The following is an 18,183-nucleotide window of genomic DNA, read 5'->3' as shown; positions in this document are numbered from 1 at the left end:
CCATTAAGCGTCTGCCTTCAGCTCAGGTCATGATCCCAGGTCCTGGGATCAAGTCCTGCCATCAGGCTCCCTGTTTAGCTGGGAGCCTGCTTTTCCCTCTGCCTGCTGCTCCCCCGCTTGTGTGTGCTTTCATATGACTATGGAGAAATTAGTTATAAAATAGGCATTTCAGGTCTCTTCAATGAAAGTGTTCAAGTCCTTGGAGTCTATTTTTTATAGCTTTTTATTCTTTGCTTTTACTTTAAAATATTTTTAATCAAAATAATATATGTACAGATATCTAAAGTAGTCAAATCCATAGAAATAGAAAGTAGAATGGTGGTTACCGGGGCTGGAGGGAGAGGATAAAGAAGAGTTGTTTAATTGGTATAGTTTTAGATGTACAAGATGAAAAGCGCTACTTTACAACAGTGTGAATATATTTAATGCTACTGGGCTGCACAGTTAGAAGTGGTTATATTGGTAAATTTTATGTTTTTTGCCACAATAAGTGTATACATATATAAAGATCAAATAGAGAACTATTACAAAATATATAAGCAGTTTCTTTATTTTTTCCCCCATTCTTGCACTGTGCTACCTAGGAGGCAGCTACTTTTTCTTTCTTTCTTTTTTGAGGATAATTTACATATAGTAAAGTTTCCCTTTTTTAGCATATGGTTCTAGAAGTTGGGACAGACACAGGGGGTATACTGCCACCAGCATCAAGAAACAGTTGTGTTACCCACAAAAACCTCCCCTCTGTGACCCTGAAGCTTTGGTGATTTCTGATCTGTTTTCCATCCCTATAGTTTTGCCTTTTCTAGAATGTTATATAAATAGAATCATATATTTAGCAGCCTTTTGAGTCTGGCTTCTTTCCCTTACTGTAATATATCTGAGATTCATTTGTGAGTTATTTTCATTTCATTGTGAGTAGTTAATTTCATTGCTGAGTAGTATTCCATTCCATTGTATAGAGTACCCTGGTGTGTGTAACCAATTGGGTGACATTTGGGTTGCTTCCAGTTTTGAGTGATTATGATAAAACCACTCAAAACATTCATTTGCTAATTTTTGTGAGAACATAAATCTTTCCTTCCCTTAGTAACTTGGGTTGGGATTATTGGGTTTTATGGAGAGTATGTCTAACTTTATGAGTAACTGCTAAACTGTTTTTGCAGAGTGGTTGTAACATTTTGCATTCCCACCATCAATATATGAGCATTTCAGTCACTCTGCATTCTTGTCAACAGTTGGTATTTTAAAGTTAAAATTTTTTTTTAATGTAGCCATTCTATTTTTTTAAATATTTTATTTATTTATTCATGAGAGACACAGAGAGAGAGAGAGGCACAGACACAGGCAGAGGAAGCAGGCTCCATGCAGGGAGCCCGTCGTGGGACTTGATCCCTGGTCTCCAGGGTCAGGCCCTGGGCTGAAGGCGGCACTAAACCGCTGCACCACTGGGGCTGCCCATAATGTAGCCATTCTAATAGGTGTGCAGTGGTGTCTCATTATGGATTTAACTTGCATTCCTGTAATGATTAATGATGTTTAGTATTTTTTCCATACCATTCACATATCTTCTTTGATGATATGTCTTTTGCCAATTTTTTTAATTGGATTGTTTGTTTTCTTGCTATTGAGTTTTGAAAGTTTTTAATATATTCTGGATATAGATTCCTTTATCAGATATGTGACTTGCAATACTTAATTCCAGCCTAGAGTTTGTTCTTGGTTCTTACGGCAGTGCCTTTCAAAAAACAAAATTTCATTTTGATAAAGTCTAATTTATTGGGTTTTTTTCTTGTTTCTTTCATGAAGTATATTTTTAGCGTTAATATCTAAGAAATTTTTGCCTAAATCAGAGTCCCAAAGATTTCTTCTGTGTTTTCTTGCATAAGCTTTATGGTTTGGGATTTTACATTTAGGTCTATGGTCCCTTTTTTTTTTAAAGATTTTTTTTATTTACTTGATAGAGAGCATGCAGAATGAGAGAGTGAAGCACATGAGTGGGTGGGGGGTCGGAGCAGGATCCTCACTGAGCAGGGAGCCCGATGCCGGGCTTGATCCCAGGACTCTGGCACCATGACCCGAGCTGAAGGCAGACACTGAACCAACTGAGCCACCCAGGTACTGCTATGTCTATGATCCATTTTAAGTTAATGTTTCATATGGTGGGAGGAGTGGATCAATTTCGGGGGTTTTGTTTGATTTTATTTTGTAGGTGGCCCTCTAGTTGTCTTAGGAGTATTTGTTGAAAAAATTGTTCTTCTGCATGGAATCACCTTTACATCTTTGTTGAAAATCAATTTGCTACATGCACATGGGTCTGTTTCTGACGTCTTTGTTCTGTTCTGTTAATCTGTACGTCTGTTGTTTCACCAATACCGTACTATCTTGATGAGAGGAGTTTTACAGAAAGTTTTCAGATAAGGTACTAGGAGTCGTTCAGCTTTGTTCTTCTAAAATTGTTTTGGTTATTCCAGTTCCTTTACATGTAAATTTTAGAATCGCTCTGTCATTTTCTACAGAAGGTCTTGCTAAAATTTTTTTGATTGGGACCACACTGATTCTATATATTATTTAAGGGGAAGAGGAATTGACATAATAATTTTGAGTCTTTCAGTTGATGAACATGGTATATCTTGCCATTTGATTTTGTTCTCTTTTGTTCCTTTTATTAATGTTTTGTCATTTTCAACATTAGGATCTTGTATATATTTTGTTAGATTTATACCTATTACATGTGGTTTTTATGTTATTGTAAATGGAAATTTGTAAAATTTGAATTATACTTGTTCATGACAATATATGAAAATACAATAGATTTTTCTATATTGAACTTATATTCCATGACCCTTAAACATGCTTCTTGTTAGTTCTAGTAATTTATTTGGGATTTTGTACATAGAGAATCATCTGTGAATACAGATTTTTTTTTCTTTCCAATCTGAATGCTATTTATGTACTTAGGTATTGATTTGTTTATTTTTGCCTTGTTGCTGGCTATCACTTTCAGTATGAGATTGAGTAGGAGTGGTCAAATTGATTACAATCTTAAAGGAAAAGCATGTATTCTTTTACTGTTAAGTATAACGTAAGCTGAATGCATTTTATAGATGTCCTTTATCAGGTTGAGGAAAATACCTTTAGTTCCTGTTTTGCTGAAAGTTTTGATCATGAATGGATGTTGAATTTTGTCTATTGAGATGACCCTATAATTTTTCTTTAGTCTTTTTATAGAATGAATCACATTGATTGATCTTCAGATGTTTACCTTGCATTCTTGGGATAAATGCTGTTTCGTCAGGATGTATTTATTATCCTTTGTATGCCTCGTTGGATTCAATTTGCTAAAATTTGTTAAGAGTTTTTACATCTATGTCTATTGGTCTGTAGTTTTCCTTTTATTTTTTTTTCTTTGATGATACCTTATTTTAGTACTAGGGAAGTGCTGGTCTCCTAGAATAAGTGGGGGAAATATTTTCTCCTCTTCAGTTTTCTGAAAGAGTTTGTGTAGAATTGGTATTATTTATTCCTTAAATGTTTAGTAAGATTCACCAGTGAATCTATCAGTGCCTGAGGGGTTTTTTTTGTGTAGGAAGATTCTAAACTACATAAAATAGACCTAGCATCATTTATGTTACCTGTTTTTCCTCAAGTGAGTTTTGATAGTGTTTCTATCTAGGAATTTGTCTATTTCATCTAAGTTGTTAAATTTATTGAAATAAATTTGATATGCGATGTTTTTATTTTCATTTAGTTCAAAATATTTCCTTATTTCTCTTTTGATTATTTGTTTGACCCATGAGTTATTTAGATATATGTTATTTTTTCCCCCAAATACTTGGAGATTTTCCAGATAATTTTCTGTAGTTGATTTCTATTTTAATTCCATTGTGCTCAAGAATTTACTTTGAATGATATGAATCCTTTTAAATTAATTAAAACTTGATTTATGGCTCAGAATATGTTCTATCTTGGAAAAAATTCCATGTGTGCTCCAAAAGTGTGTATTCTCTTGTTATTGGATGGAATGTTCTGCAAAAACAAATTAGGTCAAGTGGTTGGCAGTGTTATTCAAGTGTTCTATATCTTTATAGTTATTTTCTGCTTATTTTTTCTTTCAATTATTGAGAGAAGATTGTTGAAAACTCCAACTTTAATTGTGGATTTTCCTATTTCTCTTTGCAGTTCCATCAATTTTTGCTTCGTGTGTTTTAAAGCCCTGTTGTCACTGTGTAAACATTTAGGATTTTTATGACCTCTTGATGAATTGACCCTTTATTCATTATGAAATGATCTTTGCAGTACAGTTTGTCTGAATAGTACAGCCACTTCAGCATTCTTTTGATTATTGTTAGCATACAATATCTTCTTTCATCCTCTTATTTTACCTATTTGTGCATTTATACTTAAAGTATGTTTCTTTATAGGCAGCATATAGTTTTGTCTTGCTTTTTTTAAAAATTATTTGTAAGATTATTAATTAATTAATTAATTAATTAATTTATTCGAGAGAGAGAGAGAGAGAGAGAGGCAGAAACACAGGCAGAGGGAGAAGCAGGCTCCATGCAGCGAGCCCGATGCGGGACTTGATCCCAGGACCCCGAGATCATGACCTGAGCCAAAGGCAGATGCTCAACAGTGGAGCCACCCAGGCACCCCCTTTTCTTGCTTTTTAAAAAACAATTCAATCTGACAACCTCTATATTTTAATTAAGGTGTTTAATTAGAACCATTTACATTTAACGTGATTATTGCTATAGTTGGTTTAAGTCTATATCTTGGTATTTGTTTTTTATTCTGTTCTCTTTTTAAAAAAAATTATTTATTTATTTATTTATTTATTCATTCATTCATTCATTCATTCATGAGAGACACAGGGAGAGGCAGAGACATAGGCAGAGGGAGAAGAGGCTCCCTGTGGGGAGCCTGATATGGGATTCGATCCCAGGACCTGAGCCAAAACCAAAGGCAGACGCTCAACCACTGAGCCACCCAGGCATCCCTTTATTCTGTTCTTTATCCCTCTTTTCCTCTTATTCTATCTTATTTTAGATTGTATATTTTCTTATGATTCCACTCTCCTTTATTGGCTTATTAACTATATCTTTGTATTGTTACCTCAGTCGTTTTAGAGTTTGCAGGATACATCTTATAATAGTCTATTTTCAAGTCATGTAGGAACCTTACAGCTGTATGCTTCTTCTGTCCTCCTGGCTTGTGTTCTCTTTTTGTACTACATTTTACTTCTGTAATATGTTGTCCACCCCCTCCATACATGGTTATTATTTCTGCCTTAATTAATCATCTTTTTCTAATTTTAATGTTTTAAATTAAGTACAGTTGACATACAAAATTCTTTATGTTTCAGGTGAACAGCATAGTGAATTGATAGTTTTATACATTACAAAATTATCTCAGTGATAAGTCTACTAACCAATCTGTCACCACACAAAGTTACTGAGATATCGTTGGCTATATTCCCTATGCTGCACCTTACATCCTTGTGACTTATTTATTTTATAACTGGAAGTTTGTACCTCTTCATCCCCTTCATCTATTTTGACTCCCTCCCGCCTCCCTGGCCACCCTTCTGGTCTCTGGTAACCAACAGTTTATTTCTCATATGAGTCTGTCAATAATAAACACTTATTTATCTCTTAGGTCAGGGAACAGTTTGGGTTTTTGTTTTGGGGTTTTTTTTTTTAACCACATAGTTACCATTTCTGATACTCTTCATTCTTTTGTGTAGATTTAGATTTCCATCTGGTATCGTTTTTCTTCTGTCCAAAGAGCAAACTTTAAAATTTCTTATATTGCAGGTCTGCCTGTGATGAATCCTCCCAGCTTTTGTGTGTCTGTAAAAGAATGAATTTCACCTTTATTTTTGACAGATATTTTTACTGGGCCTAAGATTATAGGTTGACAAGTTTTTGAAAATTTTCTTTTAGCACTTTAAAGATATTACCACATTGTCTGCTGTCTAGCTGTTTACGACTCACGAGTCAGCTACATTCTTTGTTGCTTTGTGTATAATCTGGTTCTTTTCTTGGGCTGCTTTTAAATTTTCTCATTATCACTGGTTTTAAGGCATCTGATTATTACACACTCTTATTGCAGTTTTCTCCACAATTCTCTTGCTTGAGGCTTAGTTTCTTGGATCTGTGGATTTATTATTTTAATAAAACTTGGGGCAAATTGCCATTATTTCTTCAAATATTTTTCCTCTCTCTTTCCCTCTTCTCTTCTTTAGGGACTTCACTAAAAATATATTTGGTTGCGTGAAATTGCCTCACAGTTCAATGATGCTTTTTTCTTCTTTTGTTTTGTTCTTTTTTTCCAGTTTTTTTTTCCTCCAGTTTTATTTTGGATAGTTTCTACTGCTAACATATTTCTAACATAATATTTCTTCTGCCCTAATTTACTGTTAATCTCATGCAGTATATTTTTTTCTCAAACATTTTTCACCTTCAGAAATTTAATTTCTTTATACCTTCCATACCTCTACTTAATATGTTAATTTTCCCTCTACCTTCTTGAACATATAAAATATGGTTGTAATAATTGTTTTAATATCGTTGTCTACAAATTATGTGATTTTTGTTGTATCTGGGTCATTTTGATTGATTTTCTTCCTTGTTATGCGTTATATTTCCCTGCGTTTTGTATGCCTGGTACTTTTCACTGGATGCCAGACACTGTGAATTATTGGATGCTAACTGTATTTTTATTTAATATCCTAGAGCTTTGTTTGGGGACAAAATTAAGTTACTTGGTAATAGTTTGATCTTCAAGGCTTCCTTTAAAACTGCTTTGCACAAGACCAAAACACCATTTAGTCTAGAATTAATTTTTCTAGAACACAACTTTGGTGGTATCCTTCTGAATATCTGGTGCCCCATGTTTACAAGTTGTTTTTTGTTTTGTTTTGTTTTTACTCTGGCTGGTGGTAACACCAGCTATTCCTGACCTTGTGTGATTTCCAGAAGTTATCTCTACCTGCTTCTTTTGGGTGGCTCTTTCTACCCTTGGTAGTTTCCTCATATGCTTGTGCTGGTCAGTGCTCTCATGCAGCCTGGGAGCAGATCCTGTTCTCTTTTACTTTAATCCCTAAACATCACACAGAGTGAATAGAAAAAAATAATGTACTAGAGTTATTTTTTTTCAGTCCCCCCGTCTATTCCTCAGAGGCAGCCATTTTCGATTTTTGTTTTCTCACATTTACCTACATATCTATGTAATATGTTTATGCTGTTATTTCTTGCTTTTCCAATTTTAATATTTTATAATCCAGCTGTCGTAGACTCAGATTCAGCACTTTTAAACCATTCTTATGGCTCAGTTTTTTTCCCCCACCACCTTCCCAATGCAATTAACTTTTTAAACTAATAAAACATTTCAAAATTAATATAGGCATGTAAATTCTATTGATTAGCATAGTAGTTTTTTCTTGCTTTTGTTTTCTGTAAAATTGCTTTGAACTTACCCAGTCGGTCCATTAGATCTGTCATACACCTGTCTGTAGCTCCCCTCTGCCAATGCTCAGACATGGAGGATCATCTGTTTATTCCCTCCCCCAAAGCCCTCCCTCCCAGAGGTTCCCTTCTCTCTGCACCCATACAGGTCAGGTGCTGCTTAGGCTTGCTTAGCAGCTGTCATCTTGAGATTTCCTTCCCCATCATCCTTTGGGTTCCCTCCCTTCTTTCTCTCCAGCATTTGAGTCGCTGGTTCATGTTTCCTATACCTTTTTTCTCTTTTTCCTTTTGAAATACACAGTATTCCTTCTTTTTAAAAATTTCAACCCTTTGCCTGATTTGTTCCTCCACTTTGGTATCTGAAAAGTTGTTCTACCTTTACACTTAAGTGATGATTTGGCCGAATGAGCACGTTTTTCTCTCAGAATTTTCTCCATTGTTGTCTGGCAGCCAGCAAAAACCATTCTGATATTTGTTTCTGTGCTTTATAACTTGTTTTTTCCACTTGGAAGCTTTTGGGATTTTCTTTGTCCCAAGATCTTTACTTTCATGATGAATGTGCTTTTGTGTAGGGCTTTTTTCATTTATTGTGGTGGCCATTTGGTCATCTCATTTAGGCCGGAGACTTGTGCCCTTCAGCTCAGGAAAAATTCTTTATTTCTTCGTTCTGTAGTTTTGGAATCATCTGATTCTGATATTGGACCTCCTAGATTTATCCCTTTAGTTTCTTATTTCTCAATTATGTCTCTTTTTATTTTATTCTACTTTTTAGAAGATTTTTCTCATCTTTATAACTTTTCTATGGAAGTCAAGGACATTTCAAATATGGCTGAATTTTGTGTTGATTTCTTTGGAATTGTTTCTTATTCTGACAGTGTGGGGGACCCAACACAAAACATTTGTTGTTCATCTGCAATTCACCTTTAGTTTGAAGTCCTGAGTTTTATTTGCTATACCTAGCCACCCTACTCCTAGGGCGAGTGAGCTGGCCGTTCCTGGACCACAAGATTTGGTTAGGCACAGGGTGGTATGCTTTAGTGTCTTCCTTGGCAGTCACTTTAGATTTGCGAGGAGTTTGGACAGAGGAAGAAACAAGTTATCCTATTTGAGTGGTGGATCTCCAACTGTACCTATACTGGCTAGGTCAGATGAAGCTTAGAAGAAAAAAGCAGGCGTTACTGAATTAGGAACACAGGCCCTGCCTCTGCTCCTCGTCTCGCATCCTAGTATGCATGCTACCAACATGCACGGGGGGTGGGACTGGAGTCCAAAACAAACCAAACAGAAAAATTAAAACAACAATAAAGAACATGCCGACCTGTAACGTTCAGGCTGTTCCCTGTGCTCCAGATTCTCCACTGGAGTGAGACCTGATCTCTGCCCAATGCCTGACGATGGCTATTGTCATCCATGCCTTCAGGGAGGCAGTGTTTTCCCCGTCCTATCAGCTAGTCTTTGTTGAGCTCTGACTGGGCTCAACAGACTTGTAGATGCTTTGTCTTACAAAGAGAAGTATCTTTGAAAGTAATTCTAGCTTTGAGCCTCAAACATTTCTGACCCATGGGTTTCCCCTCCATGGAGCTTTCCTTCAGTTAATTTGCCTTTTTCAAACTGACTTTCCAGCCTGCATATAAAAATCTAGTTTGAAAGGAATCTTTAAGCAATAGATTTCTAATAATCTGGGGGAATTTTTTCTATCCTCTAGCCTTGCAAGTACTCCAGAAATATATAGACAAATGATCAAAGATATACATACAAGAGATCTCTTGCAATTTTATTTAAAATAGCCAAGTTTTGGAGATGATCATAATGTCCCTATTTATTGGTTAAATAGACTATGATGGCTTATATTGGCTTCTGTAGCTTAATCCACCAGTTGATTTGTTGAAACAAATGAAATGGAAGCAAAACCAGCTTGTTTCTTAATGTTTGTGTTCAAGAAATCACAAACAAATAAAATTCAGTTAATTTCATAATCTTAGGCTTCAGCTGGGAATTTTAAATTCATTTCCTCATATGACTGTAGGATTTTATTTTTAAAGATCATTTTTACAGTTTAAGATGATGCTTTCTTTAATAATTTGTCCTGTGCAGTTCAAATATGTAAATGGTTTAATTACATAGATAGTTTATGGTAACTTTAACTTTCAAAATATAGAAACTATTGTGTATTAAATCTGTCTAGTACTCACAGAGGAACCACACATCCCTGGTTTCCAAATTACTGACTTTTAAGCCTCTGTTTCTTTATACTGAATATGGGTGTCTGCCTCAAATAAATTTCTTTCATTTGAGATAGTATATATATCAGGGTTTGTAAATTCCAAATATGCTAACAGACATTGTTATTCAGAAGCAAAGGCTTAAAATTTGGAGAATATTATGACCCTTCTAATAAAAGGGAATGTTAGTCACACTCAGGTTTTCAACCCATAAGAGAATTGTGTCCTTGTTGTCATCTACCACATTTACCAGACTTGGTCCCTAATTCCTTTAGACCACTTCTAGAACCAAACGCTCCCTGGCAGCACTGGGTCAACTTAAAAGAATGTCTGAAAGTGTCTTCTGGCAATTAAAATGTCCTAAATTAAAGGTAGCTGAGGATTGAAGGATGTGAAATTGAGAGAATGCCTGTTGGAGACAGAAAAGACTGTGTGTATGTGTGTAAATAGAATATTTACATATATATGTTCTGTGGTCAAATTTTACGTTGAAATTGTGATGATACACTTGCCTATAGATTAGAGGAGTCTTCACTATTTGTAGTTTTTTGTTTGTGGTTTTATAGGCTTGTGCCATTAGAGGGCAGTATTGTAGAGGTAAATTTGCTTTCTTGACTAATATTGACTTGCAAACCATAGAATCTATAATAATCAAGCAAATTTAAAGCCTTAGATTTTTAGTACGTTCAACTGCAGCCTCAACTGATGCATCCTTGCAAATATTTTAAATTAATAGATGAAATAAGCAATAGGTTAAGCGTTTTTACACCCAGATCTCTTGATTTTTGCTTGGGGACGGGAATTACTTGGTCAGTATGGCCATAAAGGGCTGAAATACTTACTTTATAATACTTCGATCCTTCTGATGTAAGAAGGCTCACAAGGTTGAGACTTACAGGAATGGGCACTTCTAAACACTTGCTTTAGGGACTCACTGAGCACAGATCAATGTAGGATTCAACCTGTGGCTTGAGTTTTCTAGCTATAAATGGAAGGAGGGAAATGGGATTTTAAGGTTTATGGCTCTAGGGACATTTTGGGAAGAGCTGCCTGACTTCCATCTGATGGGTTCCTTTTTGCCTCAATAGATCCATGCCAAGAAGCAGAGAATACATGTTTTTTGTTTTGCTCCTACAAGCAATAAATCCATGAAAAAGGCAGTAGCCCTCAAAAAAGCAAATGTGATTTTTTTTTTTTCCGTCCCCAATTCCCTACCTCTTTAAAAAGTCCCTATCACCGTACGGTCAGTGTCCCTATAAATGAAACCGCCCGTGGCAGCCTCCCGTACTGTCCGCCTGTAAGAACCAGATAATGGGAATCGAGCGGCTCGAGCGAGCGCCCGGAGCCCGCGGGACTGGGCATGCCCAGTAGCTCGCAGGCTCGCAGGGCTCCGGTTGCAAACAGGCAGCGCTCGCCGTCGGGACGCCGCGGGGACCGGCAGCTCCGGGGACGGGGTCCCGCGGCCTCTAACGTAAGCACGTGCGGGGGCACCGGCTGCCGCCTCGGGGCCCCTCGGTGGCCCGGCCCTCGGCGGTGCGGAGGCCTGCGCGGCCCGGGCGCTCGGCGGGCGCCCCCCTCCCCGCGGCCTGGGCCAGCCCCCCCCCCCCCCGAGCGCGGGCTGGGGCGGGGGCGGGGCCTCGGCGGGGGCGGGGCGAGGGGCGGGCCCGGCGGGCGCTGGCCAATCGGCGCGGCCCGCTCCTCCTTATATGCGGCGCCGAGCCCGAGCCCGGCCGTAGCCCGAGTGCCGCCCGCCCGCCCGCCCGCCCGCCGCCCTGCGAGGCTTCTCCGCGCAGCCGCGGGGGAGCAGCAGCAGCATCTTCCCGGATCGCCAAGCCCCAGAAGCCGGGTGTCTTGAAACTAGGGAAACTGCGCTCTGTTTCTCCCTGGGCTGCAGGAAAGCTTATAAGATTTTTTTTTGATTTTTTTTTTTTTAAATCTAGCTCAAGGCTGCTTGGTATTCCCCCCCCTTTTTTTTTTAATTCCTTTTTTCTTCCGCGAGGGTGTTTTTGGCTGCAATTGCATGAAATCCCAATGGTGTAGACCAGTGGCGATGGATCTAGGAGTTTACCAACTGAGACATTTTTCAATTTCTTTCTTGTCATCCTTGCTGGGGACTGAAAACGCCTCTGTGAGACTTGACAATAGGTAAATGTCGGCTGGGAGAGTTTCTTTACATTTACTCGTGAGATACTTCTGATAATGCAGGTGAAAGATAGCCAGGCGAATTCCTTTGTCCATTGCCGAGGGACGACGACGGTGACACGGATGTTGCTTTTCGAAATGCTTAGAATAGCCTTATTTTTGCAGGTCTGGCCAGAGAGCAGGCGTTTGTGTTTTTTTTTTTTTCAAACCACATTATGTAATTTAGCCTTTTGTGGCTCGCTGAAATAGAGAAATGTCTGGATATATTCGTTAGTAAGAGAGTGGCTGGTGTTTGCTGGAGGTTGAGATCCTACCTAGCGTTGTGGAATGTGCAAAAACCGATGCTAGTAACCTCCCAGAACTGGGAAGTCCTTTTTTTTTTTTTTGGTCTTGGATGTTATAAAAATTCCACTTATCGATTTCCCTCCCCCCCCCCCTCTTTTCCAGCTCCTCTGGTGCAAGTGTGGTAGCTATTGACAACAAAATCGAGCAAGCTATGGTATGTACGGATTGAAAATCATTTGCACGAAATGTGGGCACAGTAGAGAAAGCGAGATGGGGATGGAGCGCGTGCATTCTCGGTGCTGGTGACCGGGAGCTGCCGGCACCGCTCCGCCGGGGCTGCAGGAGGCCACGGGAGGCCGCAGGAGGCCCCAGGCCGAGGCGGCTGCGGAGGGAGGCCGGGCCCGCAGGCCACTGAAGGCGCCCTGTCCGCGGCGCTTGCACACCACGCCGGGCTTTCTGCAGGGGGGCCTCGGTTTTGCTCGGGAATCCCGTTAGGGCCCCTCTGCCCTGCGCGCCCTCAGGTCGCGGGCACGTCCCTAGCGATGTGGCTTTACCAGGAATCCGAAGGGCCACTAGGGAACGGGGCCGGGGGGCGGGGGGGGTGCAGAGTGGGCGCCCCCAGGGCTCGCTAGACCTCGCACAAGCGGACCCCCGGGGACGGAGGCGACCGCCCGACGAGGAAGAACCGGAGAAAAAGTTTGGTCTTTCTCAGCCTTGTGCCTGGATTTCTCCTATTTTTTTATTTCCGCCTTGGCTGTTCTTTGTTATTGGAGCAGCGCCTGTGGCTCTTCTCACGGGATTCTCTGCCCACTGTTGCTAGGCAAACTCCGAACCTTTAATTCGGAGCTATAAATAACTCGCGCTCCCATTGGCTGCGACGTCGGCCCAGGTTTCTGTGATGTCAGCTTAATCACGAAAGGGGGGGCGGGGGTGGAGGGAGGAAAATGCGGCAACATGCTCTGTAGGAACTGGCTGCAGCCGGTGCCGAGGGAGGCGGTGGGGGCGGAGGGCGGGGGAGGGCGGGGGAGGGCGGGCCTGGACATCCCGGGCTCCCGGCTCCCGCCGCCGTCCAGGGCCCGGCCCGGAGCCCGGGGAGTGGGCGCGCGGGTGTCCGCCTTCCCGGCCCAGGGCCGCAGAGGACGCACAGGCTTTTAAAAAGCCCGATCCCCTCGTACGTTAGACCTAAGTATTTCGTACGGTCCTGGTCGTACTCCCCAGATTGCTCCAAGGGCCGCTTGGATCCGCTAAAGGCGGGATGATACGGTCATAGTTTTTGGAGAATCGGGCAAAATAATGCTTTAGAGATTCGGAATCTGGGAAATAATAAGCTAAACCCCTTTCTCTCCTCCTCCCCGCCCCCCCCCCCCCACCTCTGCCTTTCAGGATCTGGTGAAAAGCCATTTGATGTATGCGGTTAGAGAGGAAGTGGAGGTCCTCAAAGAGCAAATCAAAGAACTAATAGAGAAAAATTCCCAGCTGGAGCAGGAAAACAATCTGCTGAAGACACTGGCCAGCCCCGAGCAGCTCGCCCAGTTTCAGGCCCAGCTGCAGACTGGCTCCCCGCCTGCCACCACACAGCCACAGGGGACCACGCAGCCCCCGGCCCAGCCAGCGTCCCAGGGCTCAGGACCAACCGCGTAGCCTCCTCTGCCCGCGAAGAACTGGCTGCTGCTGTCTGAACTGAACAGACCCGGAGAAGATGTGCTAGGGCGGATCCGCCTCCACAGTCACCCATTTCATTGCTTGCTGCGAAAGAGAAGTGAGACTGACCTATGCCATTGTCTCTTTTTTCCAGTATTAAACACTCATACGCTTTCGGCTTGAAGACATTTCTTAGTTGGGTGAATTAAAGGTTAATCAGAGAATTAGCATGGAGATACTGGGACCTCATGCAGCTTGGCAGATAATATAAAGAAGTGGTTTCATTCATGCTGAGGAGCTGTGTGCCTTTCCACCCCTCCCCTGCTCCCCCTCCCCGCTCCCGAGAGTTCTCTCCTGCTTGCACGTAGTGTACTCCATGGGGTTTGAAGCAGTGGGGCTCCACTGGACTTTCTCCTCTTCTCCCCCATGAGGAACTTAAAAGGAGGTCAAAGTAAAGACTGACGCGTAGTCTCACCTAAGATGAGGGGAAACGTAGTTCATCGTACACATTGACGACTGTCACCAAAAATCCATAAAACAATAGTACTGTGCCTCTTTCTGAAACAGCGGACGACACAAAACTCTTAGAGCGACTAAAATGGTGACAGGTAGCTGGGACCTAGGCTCTCGTACCATGAAGGTTGTTTTGCTTATTGTATATTTGTGTATGTAGTGTAACTATTTTGTACAATAGAGGACTGTAACTACTATTATAGGTTGTACAGATTGAAATTTAGATGTTTCATTGGCTGTCTGAAGAGGTGTGGTTTGTCTTTTCTATAGAGATCTACGTAAAAAAAAAAAAAAAAAGAAAAAAAAAAAAACAACACGAAGAAAACCCACACCTAAAGAAATTTTAAGAATTTGGCACCATCGGTCACTTTGTGTAATCCGAAATCTTCTAGTTGCTGAATATCTCGAAGTAAATTCCTGTTCGCTGAAGTCTTTTGATTGAGCTGATTGAATACTTTGAAAAATGACCCGTTCTAGCTAATGAAATGAATTTCGAAGTAGGGGTTTCTGCATATTACCTGTATAGTAGTTCTATGCATACGTTTCTGTGCATGTTCTCTACACAGTTGTAAGGTGTCACTGTATTTAACTGTTGCACTTGTCAACTTTCAATAAAGCATATAAAATGTTGATAAACAAGTGTTTTCATGTTAGAGTATTAACGTCACTGCAGTCACTTCACAGCCACTTCCAGGTAAAGTTAAAACAGTTTGACTATCAAAATCTCAGAGGGGAGTGCGAAGGTTGGACAAAGTAGGGGTGCTAGTGGTTTGAGCTATAGAAGTAAAAGGAAATAGACGTTGCATGATTTGAAGCCAGGAAGGGAAGGGGAGAACGTGAAGGAGATGAGAGCGTATTTATTCATACCAGTATCACCTGGACAAGTGGCTTCACCTCTCAGGGCCCATGTGGGACACTGAAAGAGGAATCTCTCGGTTCTGTGGCTTTAAAGTTCTAGGAGTCTAGGGAAGCCCTAATTTTCTAATGTTTATCAACTAAGCGGGAAATGAGACTTGCTCTCTCTAATCCTAGTAAGCAGCTCTAGAATCAAAAGATGGCAGTTAAGCTGATTTTCACTTTAGGAGCTCTTGTCACCCTGGATTGGGATGTCTTTCCTAGCGTGGATTGAGTGTCCAGCTACTGGAAGTGTCCAGGCAAAAGACAAGATGATTCCGTGGGGTTCCCTCTACGGGCTTTGAGGTGGGACCAGGTGAGCAAGGTGCTCAGTCCTTTCTGTCCTTCCCAGTGGATTCCTTAAGACTAAAATAGGTGGAAATCAAAAGCACAATGGGATCCTCTGGCAAATTGGCATCTGAGATGTGAGCCTGACACGTCCTGGGGGCCACGTGGAGCGGGTGAGCAGTGGGGGGGCGGTTCATCAGCTCTCATCTGCCCTAGGACCTCAGCAGCACCCCCTCCACCCCGTGGGAGTTGGGGCATTTGTAAGCCCTCAGGCTTATTTAAACCCCTGCAGGACAAGGACTTAACTTCGCTGAATCCTTCACTTTTCTGCTGTAGAGCTGGAGGGAGATCAGTGGGTGAGTGAATGGAAGGTCAGTGCCCCCCTGAGAAGTGGACAAGTGCGGGCGCAATACAGACCCCTGATACAGACCCCACAGCTCTCCTTGCAGTAAACCACGCGCTGGCACATGCTGGTGGCAGTTGCCGTGAAGACGGTTTGGGGGATTTGGCGAGGACTTAAAAAAGCCTTTGTCATTTTACTTTGAAGGCGATCTAACTTTGGTTTAAATAAAGGGGGGTATGTACATCATAATTACATTTCCTTTAAAAAAAAAAAAAACATAATCGAAATCTCTGGCCACGCCATCGTTTGTGTTTAATGAAGAGCCTCAACACCAGCCGCCATTAACGGGGAAATTTGGGAGGCTTCATGTCCATGCATCATTAAAGTAATGGAGAACTTCCTTCTCCGTCGTTTAATGGAATTTTGGACTTTTGATTAAAAATGTGAGACTCCCATGACACTTTGGGAGCTGAATACTATGTGTGCAGTAATGAATTCTTTAAAAGATGTTTTCCCATTCATGTTTATTTTAGCAATTGCTAAACATGTTTTTTACATGATTGACATTTCGGGATGTTTAATTTAAAAAGGCATTTTATTACTTGCTTACTGGCCTTTGATGACCTGCGGGTTATTATTTAATTGATTATATCACACTTAGGTTCTGTGGAGCAGGAAAGATTTTTCAGAGGGATGGAATGCTGAACCAGCACTGGGTGTTCGTGACATCATCATTTGCAGCAGGAGACACCGTTGTTCCAATAAAGTAGACACAGAAGGAATTTACATGACTTTAATGACTGTCTGCTTTCTGTTTCAAATTAACAATGTGTATAACTCAGTAGTTCTGTGCTATTTTTTGCATACTCTCAAAACAGATTTGTCATTCTGTGATGAAGATGCCCCAGCAGAATCAATTTTTAAATTTACTCAAGACACGTATAAAAAGTTCATTGGAACTGAAATCAGAAAATGAAAATTAATTTCAACAGACACGACCCTGGCCTTGCTGTACGTACCAGAAGCAGCGGAAGCTCCCAGGAGTCGGACAACAGAACTGCCTTTAGCCATCAACCTCAGGTCCATCCCAGCAGCAGTGATGGTGTAACGGAGGCCCAGGAGAAGGTGTCAACTCCCCTTAGTCGGGATTGGCTCCACGCGGAGAAGTGGGGGCAAGAGAGGGAGCGCACCCCCTAGACCGGCTCTTGCACCTGTCAAATAAGGAGCTGGGTCAGGTCACATTCTGTTCTGCCCTGAAATGCTCCAGTCCTTTGCTTTTTAAGATGAGTCTCCTGTATTATTCTAACTTCTGGGAGGGGGAAGAGCACCATTTTTGTTTGTTCATTTAACTTCTTAAACTAACCTTAATTTGGTTTTAATGGTAGCTCCGCTGGTTGCCAACTCAGTGACCTCAGACAGGGTATTTTACTTGCTTTTCTCTGTTTCCTTAACGCTCAAAATGGGACGTGTTCTCTCCACAGGTTTTTTCTAAGGAGAATGCTGCAAAGCAGTAAGCACAGAGATGGGATCCGAGCAAGTGTTTGAGGAATGCTGGCCTTCCTATTATTTCTGAGTCGCTTGTTCTTTTGTTTATATATTTTGTACTTTTTTGTAGGAAGAAAGCCGTGGCAGTTTTATTTTCTAATAGCTTTTGACCCAGCTTTTGATAGTACTGGTGACTTTTATGACAAAAATACGTTAAAAATGTCATTTAGGGGGCGCCTGGCTGGCTCAATCAGTGGAGCGTGTGACTTTTGATCTTGGGGTTGTGGGTTTGAGCCCCTCGCTGGGCATAGAGATGACTTAAAAATAAAGTTTTTTAAAAAATGCCATTTAGAACATGGACAGAAATGTACCATTTTTTTCTTCATCTCAGAAATAATACCTAAAGGCAGCTCTTTCATTTCTGAGTTAGAGAGGGATTGGTTGAGAATTGTGCTTGTTTGAATATATTGATGGAAGTAAATACACAATTACAGGTGGGAGACATATAGATACACACACACACATATATATACATATATATAATTATTAATTTTCTTATGGGAAAAACAGTGCTATGGAATGCCAGTCAGGCTAAAAAATCTCCGGGATTAGTAACCAGGCTTTAATTAATAGCTATGGAAGGTTCAGTGGCCATTTTAAAATGTGCGAAGTTAATATAATAATTACAATATAAATCTATGCTTTAATCTGGGTTTTTTTTTTTTTTTTAAGATTTTATTTATTCATGAGAGACAGAGGTGGGGTCGGGGACAGAGACACAGGTAGGGGGAGAAGCAGGCTCCCTGCAGGGAGCCCAGTGAGGGACTCGATCTCAGGACTCCTGGCCTACGACCCAAGCTGAAGGCAGACCATGGGGCCACCCAGGTGCCCCAATCCAGGTGTT

At 41.1% G+C, this 18,183-nt stretch overlaps 1 protein-coding gene across 8 annotated transcripts in view; it reads left to right on the top strand.

The window, feature by feature from the left end:
• The window catches only part of TSC22D1 (TSC22 domain family member 1), a 130,812-nt gene extending 115,904 nt beyond the window's left edge, over positions 1-14,908 (top strand). For 5 of the 8 annotated variants that reach the window (XM_072782997.1, XM_072782996.1, XM_072783005.1 and 2 more), the window contains 2 exons: positions 12,278-12,329; positions 13,499-14,908. In XM_072782997.1, the coding sequence (XP_072639098.1) occupies positions 12,278-12,307 (30 nt within the window). In that variant the 3' untranslated portion in view covers positions 12,308-12,329; positions 13,499-14,908. Of the gene's footprint in view, positions 1-11,007; positions 11,160-11,419; positions 11,834-12,277; positions 12,330-13,498 lie in introns of those variants that run through there. The other 3 variants (XM_072783001.1, XM_072783000.1, XR_012010152.1) reach the window with 3 other exon arrangements.
• The last annotated feature ends 3,275 nt before the right edge of the window (positions 14,909-18,183 follow it).

This window comes from Canis lupus, chromosome 17 (assembly GCF_048164855.1).
Source record: "Canis lupus baileyi chromosome 17, mCanLup2.hap1, whole genome shotgun sequence".
NCBI lineage: Eukaryota > Metazoa > Chordata > Mammalia > Carnivora > Canidae > Canis > Canis lupus.
This window is presented reverse-complemented; position numbering and strand designations above follow the sequence as displayed.